Consider the following 12129-nt stretch of genomic DNA (forward strand, 5'->3'; position numbering starts at 1 on the left):
GTATTGTTCGTTTTACACCAAGCTACGCTGCTCATTCCTCAGGCTGCGGCTCTCTTCTTCGGGCCGATGCTGCCCGCACTAGCATGGTCTCTTCTTCCCGCACACACACCTGCTGCTCACCACTTCCTCTTCCGGGCTGTGGGGGAGGGGGTGGGAAGAAGAGCCCATGCTGGTGCCGCTGACTCCAGCTGCCCTGCCACGTTCTGCCCGAGCTATCAGCATTTTAAGCCTGGTTGGAGGACCTATTTTGCTCGTGTAGGGGGAGCAGCTGGGTCAGCAGGGGTCCGGGAAGTTTGGCGATAAACCTGCATGTGCTTGGTGACAGATAAACATGAAAAAGGAAATTGTCTCGTAAAATATACTTTTAACAGTGAGCACAGAATAGCTCTACATTTACATTACAAAAGAGAGAGAAACTCAAACCTATCACAGGCAGTGGTTTAATTAGTCCACAAGAACTCAGTGACTTTTGTCCCAGGTGAGTAACATGAAAATACTATTAAGATTAACATTTTAAAAATCCTTTTCCTTGGAAATAAAAAAAAAATGTAAAACACTTCCAGGAAACAATTTAAAATACTGCAAATGTCACAATATTTCTTTCTTCTCCTTCCCCTTCTTGCAGTTTTTCGGTCAAGTACTAGATATAAGTGCAGAGAAATCGAGGCAGCGTGGTGCAGGGCTCCTTCGGCCCAAGGCAAGGTTTTCCTCCAGGAAACCCTGAGAGAGCTGGACACAGCAGAACGGGGATCTTCTGTTATCTGTAGTCATCGTGGATCTGTGTTGACACACTCAAGGTGACTCCCTAGAGAAAAAAAAAGAACAAGGAAAAAGAGATTCTGAATCAGGTCAACAGAGAGCAGAGAAAGTCAGGTAACCCTTGTTTGCTGTGAGTTTTACAAAGAAGGGAGAGGCAGGTCCTGGCAAATTATTATGAAGGGAATGGCAATGAGCAGAGATACCTAGCTGAAGCTTTCAAACATCGAATAGCCCGTTTCTTTACTCTGTTGATTTCTTGGCCTAATATTTTATTTCTCATGATTTTACTCTTTCTTGAAATAAAATATGTGCAAATTTTATTCCTGTTGGAATATGCAGTCTTGCATCTCTTACGTGACTAACATTTGTTTACTAATCTATCTTTAACTGTTTTATTACAGGCAGGATCCTGGGGGTGGGGGAGACTCACCTTATCTCACTGTATCATTGTTTGTATTGCACTACCAGCTGTGCTGGGAGCTTTAGAAGCACAGAACAGACAGTCCCTGCTTCTTTAGAAAATTCACTCTAGAGCTTAAGAATTGAATGTCACCAAATCATTATTAGATGCTGGCTGCGCATGGTGGGGTACATTTTAAAAAACAGCGCGAGCGCAAACAAACGTACGCTGGATTTTATAAGATACGCGCGTATCTTATAAAATCTGGGGTCGGCGCACGCAAGGGGGTGCACATTTGTGCAACTTGAGCGTGCCGAGCCCTGCTTGTGCTGCCCATTCCCTCCGAGGCCGCTCTGATTTCGTAGCGGCCTTGGAGAGAACTTTTCTTCCGCCTCTCCCCACCTTCCTCTCCCTTCCCCTATCTAACCCACCTCCCCAGCCCTACCTAAATCCCCCTACTAACCTTTATCCGCAAAGTTACGCCTGCCTCCGGGCAGTCGTAACTTACGTGCGCTGGCTGTCTGCTGCCGCGGCAGGCCCCGACACAGGCCGCTGTGTCGGGGCACTCGGCCACGCCGCCGGACCGCCCCTTTTTGCAAGCCCCGGGACTTACGCGCGTCCCGGGGCTTGCGCGCCGCCAAGCCTATGCAAAATAGGCTCGGTGCGCGCAGGGGCGTTTTAAAAGGGTTACGCGTGTACCTTATGCATGTAACCCTTTTAAAATCCGGCCCATATTATGCATATTTAGTTCTGGCTCAGGCGTCAAAGATTGTAAATCATAAATCATCAAAATATCACTGTCAAGTTTTGTTTTGGGTTTTTTTAAGTTTTTCATTTTGCAATTAAAAAAACCCACTTATCTAGAAAACAGATCTCAGAAGTTCAAAAGCCATGAATGCAGTAGTCAACTTGAGGTATTAATTGCTCCCCCTCCCTACACCCTCCCCTGGACTTATGTCCCAACACCGATTCTGTGTTTGGAAATATGGATTTCTGTATTGGGGTAATCTAAAGCTGTCATTGTTCTGCATGAAGGTTCACAGTGCCATACATAACCCTACATAAAGGCTAGTTCTGACTGAGCTGGAGATCCAATAGAGTAAGAGGACAATATAGGTCAAAGCTAGGTATTTTACAAGTATATATACTGCATGTGTATATATTGTGATGGCGGCGATACAGCTTGCAAGAGATTAGCTGGAGAAACCAATAGAGGGAAAGCAAGGGAGAAACCTACAGCACAGAGAGCCATTAGAAATAGGAAAAACCCCGAGCAGATATAGGGCTGGTTGTTTGAACAGTGAACCTGTGTATTAGGGAGATTAATATTATTTAAAGAGAGAATAGTACCAAGAAACCGATAGTGTTAAAGTTTGAACGTTTGGTACAAAATGCATGTATTTATTTATTTATTTTTATATAAATACATTCAACTGAGATATCACATCGGTTTACAAAGAATAAATGCAGTTGCTTACAGTGGTTTCACAGTGTTTCTTGGCATAAGACTTAGAAATAATAACAGAATATTTTTTGTAATAGCAACTTAAAAAAAAGATAACAATGTTTCATTGTAAACCGTTATGATGGCTCAACTGAATAACGGTATATAGAACTCATTAAATAAATAAATAAATAAAGATAATAGAACTTAAATAATATAGAGAGTAATAATATTACTTATAATAGAACTTAATAAATAATATAGAGAGTAGAAATGAATGTCTTCATTGTTGTTCTTTTTAGTATTTTTCTCTCACATATTGGGGGACTGAATGTATTAGTTTGTAATTTTGTCCTTCATGAGAGAAATGTACTATCATATAGTTATGATTTGCTTATAAGAATTGCATGTAGTTTTGTGTCACTGATGAAACATTTTTTGATTCATGTTTACAGTCTCCACTACCCCCATCTTCTTTCCCCTAGTATTACAGATAGTACAACTCAGGAGTAGATTTTATAGTGTGCGCGTGCTTCCTGGCACGCACACATGGACGCACCGATTTTATAACGTGCGCTATTATTACCCCTTATACTGTAAGGGGTAATAGTGTGTGAAAAACACGTGGACAACCCTCCCCACAAAACTAATAGCACTCATCACATGCAAATACATGTTGATGAGCCTATTAGTTATTCACTCAAGGGCCTATAAGTTATTCACCCAAGGGCAGGTGATAACTTTGAAAGCATAGGGAAAAGTGTACAGAAAAGCAGAAAAAACTACTTTTCTGTACACCCTCCGACTTAATATCATAGCAATATTAAATCAGAGGCACAAAAAAAAAAAAATATGCCCACCTATTGGTGAGTTCGAAAATGGATGCTCAATTTTGCCGGCGTCCATTTTCCGAACCCGTGGCTGTCAGCAGGTTCAAAAATAAATGCTGGTAAAATTAAGCTTCGGTTGTCGGACCAGCTGACAGATGCCTCTTCCGCTAATAAGGAGGCGCTAGGGATGCGCTATTGTCCCTAGCGCCTCCTTATTAGCGTCCGGCCTCATTTAAATACAGAGTCACACCCAGGAGAGATGCCTGGGCGAGCATCGGGAGAGCGGGCGCTCAACTCAGAGCGCTGGCTTTCCTGCACCTTTTATTAAATCGGCCTATTGCTTGTGTAATACAGACTACAAGGCAAATACCATATACCACAATAGAACCCACTATACCTTCTTAGAAGGAATGAGGTAAATGTATTTGTTAAAGACTTTGTGCTACTGAGGAGGTATACAGACTTGTTTCAAGACCCTCACCTGTAGGAGGAGAAGCATTTCTGGCAATCCTGATCCATGATACCGCAAAAAGAAATAAGGTACCCTTGAACTACTGTGGAGAAAGACTGGAGATTTGTTGTGCTGACCCATGCATCACATACAAACATAGCTGGAAGTTAAAACAAAGTCATAAGGAGTCCCCGCTGTTGTGATTTTCTACCTCATGTTTGAAAAAATGTCATTGAATGTCTTATCTGTTTTTTTGACCTGAAAATTTCCTTCTGCTCCTTTGTACTTCCAGCTCAACTGAAACCAGGGCTGGGATCTTGGCACCATGAACCTTTATCTGCAACAACCTGGGGATTTTCCCCCATTTGATATCTCCCAAGTTTCCCAATATACCTAGCTCGGTCATTGCAGTGATGGTCCTAGGCTGGAAGCCATGCACCAGGGCTCCTTCTGGAATCTGCAATCATGGGCTCTGAATACAGCTATTAGGTGTCATCTCTTAAGCAATGACCACAACTTTGCAGCATCCCCTGACCCAGCCATCTTGGGGAGAAGAAACCCAACTCAAGGATCAAACTGACGACTTTCTTCATGGCAGCGCACAGCAATGGCACTAAGTTAGCAGACTGGCCCAACTATCTTACTATGTAGGCACTCTCCCAATAATGAGCCTACCCCAGTACTGATGTGCTGGCTCTCCTCTTAAACCCCATGTAGACTTCACAGTGGCAATCCATCCACCTGTTTTCTCAAGGATTTACCATAGCCTTGAGTGAAAATACAAGGCACTGTTCTACTTTAGCTAAAGAAAAAATAATGAATGGAAATTAAGAAAGCATCGTAAAATGTGTATGTACCAGACAGAAACTGTACCAACATTCATTCTTTTTTTCTTGCCCAGCAGTCTTCTCCTGCTCTTTCTGACTTATAGCTCAGTCAGAACCAGTCTCTACTGGGCTACAGCACCACGAGATTTCATTTGCAACTACTCAAAATCTGCTACAGCCATGTCATCTGTTGGCTTTCTGGATCCCAGAAAATCTGCACCCTAAGCCAGACTATGAGATGACAGTGTTGGGGAATGACTGAGGCTCCCGCCTCAAAAGGTCTGTGCACATAGTCGTGTCAGCATCCCCCAACACCAGCCAGAAAATCTACCGAAAGTGCAGAGGTCTGGCCTGAGCAGGGCCAGTGGAAGGGTATTAGGAACCCTCCTGGCCCCACCCTCCCCTCTCTGGACCTCTCCACACACACACAATCGTGGATTCACTTTAATGTGCAAGAACTCATTGAATAATGCAGATCTAAGTCCTTACAAGTGGCAGGAAGGAAAGCACTGCAGGTTGGCGGCCGTCAGGAAGGACTTTCAGAATGTGAAGCAGCCCCTTCCTGTACTAGAGCTGTCTGACAGAGCCCGATGAAGTTGCTAAAAGCCCAACAGAACTGAAGTCTTGCTTTTCTGCTCTCTGCTTAGCCTAGGGCAAAACTTGCATTGTCTCTCTCATAGGACAGCGCAAGGCCCCCCTACTGGCTAAGCAAACTACCAGGAGAGAAGTCAAGTGCGGTGAGAGCAGAGTATGAAACCCAGAAGCAGAGATTCCTCAGGATAAGAGAGCCACAGGATTCTGAAGCAGTGGTGAGATTTGGGGTTTCCCCCCTAGCTCTGATCAGTGGGTTAGCCAGACAGGCTTGTTAGCAACTTTCAGTTGCAAGTCTAGGCTAAGCTGGATATGATATTGTCTTGCTGAATCCTAAGGTCTGCTAAGTTCTATTCACCAAGAATATTTTTTTGTAATGTTTCTAACAATAAATCCCTTATCTGACATTGCCACGTTGGTAAGGTAATTCCTGGTAACAAGCCTGAAACTCCTTATAATAAAAATTTCTTATCTGAGACAAATGGTATTATGGAAATCCCCACACTAATCAGATCATATTTAAAGGTATAATAAGGGAATATATTTCTATAGTATTCTCTGTCTAGGGCAAAGGGAAAGGGTGTCATCATACAGGCAGTAGCTTATGGTTAGCACCTACAGTGCAGTTCTTAAATCAAGAAAATCCAATGATAAAAAAATGATTTTAAATGACCTCCAACCACATAATTTCCCTCATGTATATATCAATTCATACTAACCTGGAAATCTTTAATGTACGTTAGGAAAAAGAAAATGAAACCGAAGGCCACAATCCACTCACAGATTGCACTGGTCAGGTGAGTGGCGTAATCCTGGAGAAAAGGAGAGCAACCATTAGCATGGACTGGGAGAGACAACAGGTTAAAACAATCAGAATAGACATTTTATGTATGTATGCATGTATGATGAGCACCTAAAGTAGATCTTGGTTGTTTTCTGGAATTTCCTCTGCTTTTGCTGATTGGTCCCGATCACAGTTTTTAAATCATATCAGACTCTGATTCAGGTACAGTTCTATTTATTTGTTCATTCTTTGTGCATTTACCTCACACTGGGCCTTATTTTCTAAGGCTATCGCAGGCTTGCGCTAACAGCGCAAGCCTGCGATAGCTAGCGAAGGTAGCGCACGCCTGCACTACCTACATCGGGGCGGAGTCGGCCCCGGAAGAGGAGGAGTCGGAGCGTCACCGGGGCCGATTCTGCGAGGACGGCGCGGACAGCGAAAAGGTTAGAGGCCTTTTTGCTTCCTATTTCGTGCCCAATAACTACACCTTCTATGGTGTAGTTATTGGGCACGATGCCAGCACCGATCGCACCGCGGAGGTGCGATCACTGTTGGCTAGCACAGGTCCGCCCCCCCCCCCAGTTTCGGCTCCCCGCCCGTCATTACTGCATTTTTCTAAAGTATTGCAGGCCTGCAATACTTTAGAAAATGAGGCCCACTGTTTCTCTGGTAGCTCAAGATGAGTTATATTCAGGTACAGTAAGTACACTGTCCCCAGAGGGCAATGGAGGGTGAAGTGACTTGCCCAAAGTCAGAGGGAGCAGTAGTGGGATTTGAACCCCCAGCTTCTCTGATTTTCAGCCTCACTGCTCTAATCACTAGGCTTCTCTTTTACCAGGCATTTTAATACTTGACTCACTTAGGAAGAAATATGCAGCAATTTGTGATTAAAACCGGAGCTGGCCAGATTTCAACATGATTTGAATTTGCTTGAAATTATGAATTTCACCCACATCCATGGGGGGGGGGGTTGGCATCAAATTTTCCCCAGCAGATATGGGTAAAATTTAAAAGAAACTCCAAGAATCCACTTTGACTTGGCAGAAAATCCAAAAACAGAATCGGTTAATCCAACAAATTCTGTTTTGGACTTTTCAACGGGCCAGTACAGATTTTCCTTAAAAAAAAAATTCAACAAGCAATCAGACAGTATGTCAAAATTGTTCCAGGTTGGTCAAACTGTTCAATGAATCTAGTTTGAACGTTTCCACACCTTTGTTCCTAGAGCACGAGGAGCTTCTAAGGCGTGTGCCTGTCTAATTCCATGTCATTATCAGGATATTGCAATGCACTCCAGGATTACCCTAAATGCACTGAGCAGGACAAAGCAACAACCTGCAATGGGGTGAGATTTAGAAAACCAAGACTGGAGTTTGCATGGCAATACTAATATCTGAATCATGTAAAATGTCACAAACTTTCTCACAGGACAAGCAGGATGGTAGTCCTCACATATGGGTGACATCATAGGATAGAGCCCAATCACGGAACACTTTTGTCAAAGTTTCTAGAACTTTGACTGGCACCTACTGGGCATGCCCAGCATGGCACTAAACCTGCAGCCAGCAGGGGTCCTTCTTCAGTCTTCTTTTTTCTGCGCAGCAGTAGCCACGCAGGTTAAGGAACTCCACAGAGATTCCTGACAGGAATTTTCCTCATGGAATTACTAAAAACTTTCATACTCCACAGGGGTCCCTCCTTTGAATTTTTTGACTCCGTGGTACTCCGGTAAGTTTTTACCCATTTTCGGTCGATTCCCGTCGAGTTTGGCCCTTGCAGCCTACTGGCCGTCGACCGTACCGCGGCTAAATTTTTTTCAAAGGCCATGGCATCGGGGTTCCGTCGGTGCCCGGACTGTACTCGCACCATGTCCATAACAGACCCACATAAAGTCTGTGTAATTTCTCGGTGCGAGCATGATGTCCTGACTTGCTAAATGTGCCTTAATGACACCAAAAGGTCGCAAGGCCAGAATGGAGAAAATGGAACTTCTCTTCCGTTCTTAAACTCCGACGCCATCGATTGCATCGCCGTCGTCTGAACCGGCACCGTCCACTTTGCAGCAGTATTGGCCACTGGCCGGTGACCGTCCGGCATCAATGACTTCTCGGTCTTTGACGACCTCTACACCCCCTCAGGACCGAGGGGATCGTAGAGAGAAACATCAGCATTGACACCGAAAGTCTCAGACCATCGATGAAGGAAAATCATCGACCTCGCCATCGTCCGAGCCGCCATCGAAGAAACCCTGTCCAGAAAAGGCACCGACCCTTTCTGCGACTGGGTCACTGAGGCAACCCTCACCCGGACGGGTAGCGGGAGCCATGACTCCGCCTTTAACGGTGGTCCCTCCGGCTATGCCTCTGCCTCCTTCTTCCCTTCCGGAGCTGGGGCTACTTGCTCCAGGTCTCCATGAAGAACTGGACCGGATGGTTCAGGAGGCCATCAATAAGGTGATGCACAGACTCCAAGGTCCCCCGGCACCGACCATCGATCCCATTCCGGCAGCATTGGCACCACTGCTCTCGAAGATGGAAGCGCTCATAGCCGCTTTTCCACCGATGGATCCTGGGTCACCAATGGCTGCGATGCCTTCCCCGCTTAACCTGTCATTGGGAGGGAAACACCGTTCCGCATTCCTCCATCGGGAGTCCTGCCGATGCCTTAGCCATCGATGCCGATGCGTCTATCGGCATCACTGATTCATCCATCGATGCCCTCGATGCCTGCACCGGTGCCCTAGATGCCTTCATCGGTGCCTCCAGTACTTCCCTCGATGCCTCCAGATCCTAGACCAGGACTTTCAGGAATACCATCATCCCATCCTTCTCAGGTTCCTACAGGGACAGGTGCTGATCCCTATGACACCTAGACTGACGATTCATCTCAAGACACCGATGATTTGCCATCGCCACCTTCTCCTACTGAAAGTAGGAAGCATTCTCCTCCAGAGGACTTGTCCTTCATACATTTTGTGAAGGAAATGTCTGAATTGGTTCCCTTCCAATTACAGACTGAGCAAGATGATAGGCATCAAATGATGGAGCTGTTACAATTCCTGGATGCTCCCAAGGAAATAACCTCCATACCTATTCACCAGGTTCTTTTGGATCTCCTCAAAAAGAACTGGGAACACCCCTGGTTCTGTTGCTCCAGTCAACAGGAAAGCTGATACCACTTATTTGGTCCAGTCAGCCCCAGGATTCCAGAAACCTCAGCTGGATCACCAATCTGTGGTTGTAGAATCGGCCCAAAAGAAGGCAAAAAGATAAAAACCCCACTCTTCCTTTCCCCCAGGTAAGGAACAGAAATTCCTGGATACCACTGGCCGGAGTGTCTTCCAGGGATCAATGCTTATCTCCCGGATCGCCTCTTACCAGTGGTATATGACTCAGTACAACAGGGTCTTATTCAAGCAGATACAGGACTTTGCAGAGTCCCTGCCTCAGCAATTCTAGGAACAGCTTCAAGCCCTGGTACACAAGGGCTTCGAGGCAGGGAAGCATGAAATCAGATCCTCTTATGATATCTTCAACACTGCTTCCAGGGTATCTGCAAATGCTATTTCGGCAAGAAGATAGGTCTGGCTTAAGTCGTCGGACTTGCACCCTGAAGTACAAGACAGATTATCTGATCTGCCCTGCATAGGCGACAATCTGTTTGGCGAACAGATTCAGCGGACGGTTGCGGAACTCAAGGACAATCATGAGACCCTTCGCCAGCTCTCTCTGATGCCCTCTGAGTATTCCTCCAAACAGCCTTTCAGGAAGGATACTAAAAAGTCATTCTTCCATCCAAAGTAGTCCTATCCACCACAGTCTAGGACTCGTTCCACGAGACCTTTCCAAAAGGCCCAGTCTTGTCAACCGTGGAAACAAAAGTCACAGGTAGCTCCTCAACTGGACCCTGCTTCCGGCTTTTGACTCCTGCATAGAAAGCAGCAGCCAGTTTCCACTGCCTCAGATACCAGTGGGAGGTCAATTGTGCCATTTCAACAACAGATGGCACACAATCACCTCAGACCAGTGGGTCCTTGCCATAATCTCTCAAGGTTATCACCTGAACTTTCTCTCCATCCCACCGGACTCTCCACCTCTACCAACATGGAGAACATCCGACCACTATTTAATCCTACTCTTTGTTTCCTGTCTTTTAACCAGCCTGCAATCCCAAAAAGGACATCGCCTCCTATCCCATGACTTTTTAGTTTTCTTAGAAGCCTCTCGTGTGGGCCTTTGTCGAATGCCTTCTGAAAATCCAAATACACCACATCTACCAGTTCACCTTTGTCCACATTTATTCACCCCTTCAAAAAAAATGTAGGAGATTTGTGAGGCAAGGATTTCCCTTGGGTCAATCCATGCTGGCTGTGTCCCATTAAACCATGCCTATGTAAATGTTTTGTGATTTTATTCTTTATAACATTTTCCACAATTTTTCCCAGCATTGAAGTCAAGCTCACAGGTCTATAGTTTCCCGGATCACCCCTGGAGCCCTTTTTAAATATCGTGGCTATATTGGCCATCTTCCAATCTTCAGGTACAATGGATGATTTTAATGATAGGTTAGAAATTAATTGAGATAGGTCTGAAATTTCATTTTTTAGTTCTTTCAGAACGCTGGGATGATTTACTACTCTTCAGTTTATCAATGTGGGTTACCACATCTTCCAGGTTCACCGTGATTTGGTTCAGTTCATCGGAAACATTACCCTTGAAAGCAGTCTCCAGAATGTGTATCTCCCCAACATCCTCAGCCTTATTTGTTGAATTTTCTAAATATTATATTGTACTGGTGGTGAACTGCTGCCTTTTCATGGTTAGGGTTATTGCTGTTTCATTTCTTGTAGTTAGTTCTACTGAGGTATGGCAGATTTGATAGTCATGTAGAGTGGGGGTTTGTTTGTATTATTTTACAATGCATCTGGTAGTAGAGGGAGTATGTGATGATATTAAGATGACACCAGAATCAGAATATCTTTTCTGTATGGTGAATTGTACAGGCAAATGTCATAGTTCTGCTTTGCACCCATTATTAGGAAGCAGGGGACTGCTGTGGATGCAGAGCATATGCTTATATTAAATTCCATGATCGTCATGTGTTCAGTGTGTCACTCATGTGAGCATTATCTCTCAGGTGTGACCTGATAGAAGAAAGGTTGAGAACCACTGCACTAGGGGCGAGAGAACATTGTAGAAATCTTATCTTTTTGTATCTTTCCTCATTCCAAATCACATCCAATCTTCACTGTGTACTGTGCTGTTCGTACATCTGACTGTAAATGAAAAACTGGCCCCAAAACCCTAGTCCACCACCAAAACCTCGCCTCGAGTTACTAGATCACCCTCCTATAGTGGTATATATAGATGACAATTATGCATGCCACCCCACAGGCTCTCTCTCTCTTCTCCACTCCCTTTCCCCTTCTCCCCAAAAATGCCCAAAAGTGAATTCACGATAAATATTGAAAATTTTATTTCGGGCATATCGCACAGCTTAACGCCAGGAAAAAAAGGTGTAGTTATTTCCAGCATTAAAAACGTGTGATTAGTATCTTACGCTATTGCACGCTGCGTTACTGCCCCTCATTTTCATAGACCCTGAACAAACTCCTCCCCAACTCCTGCCCCTTGAATAAATTTGCATTTACCTCATGTGATGTGATAAATAATGCATGTGTTATAGCTTTATCGCATGCATGGTTACATATTTCTCCTTTTAATTTCTCCTCCTATTGATACCCGTTTCTTATGAAGTGAGGCCCACTTAATTTCCCACATAATGTGCATTTCAAATTGTTCCACAGAGAGGCCTCAGTGGTCTCTTCATTATCTTTAAACCAAAAATAATCTTGTATCTCCTGCTCAATTTTTTGGGAAATAAGATTCATCGAGCAACCATGCATCATTAAGTCTCTATGGGCCTCATTTTCCAAGCCGCTCGCGTGCGATAAGGGACCTTTCGCACGCGAAAAATCCCTTATCGCATGCAATACCAGGATAGGGGTGGAGTTGGGGCGGAGTCGGCCCCGGAAGAGGAGGAG

At 44.7% G+C, this 12129-nt stretch overlaps 1 protein-coding gene across 2 annotated transcripts in view; it reads right to left on the bottom strand.

The window, feature by feature from the left end:
• Nucleotides 1–422: 422 nt before the first annotated feature.
• DRAM1 (DNA damage regulated autophagy modulator 1) overlaps nucleotides 423–12129 on the bottom strand; it is an 81978-nt gene continuing 70271 nt past the window's right edge. For both annotated transcript variants that reach the window (XM_029599702.1, XM_029599703.1), the window contains exons 6-7: nucleotides 6022–6114; nucleotides 423–805 (exon numbers count right to left, since the gene is read on the bottom strand). In XM_029599702.1, coding sequence (XP_029455562.1) covers nucleotides 758–805; nucleotides 6022–6114 — 141 coding nt within the window. In that variant the 3' untranslated portion in view covers nucleotides 423–757. The remainder of the gene's footprint in view (nucleotides 806–6021; nucleotides 6115–12129) is intronic.

The sequence above is a fragment of the Rhinatrema bivittatum genome, chromosome 4 (genome assembly GCF_901001135.1).
Source record: "Rhinatrema bivittatum chromosome 4, aRhiBiv1.1, whole genome shotgun sequence".
Classification (NCBI taxonomy): Eukaryota; Metazoa; Chordata; class Amphibia; order Gymnophiona; family Rhinatrematidae; genus Rhinatrema; species Rhinatrema bivittatum.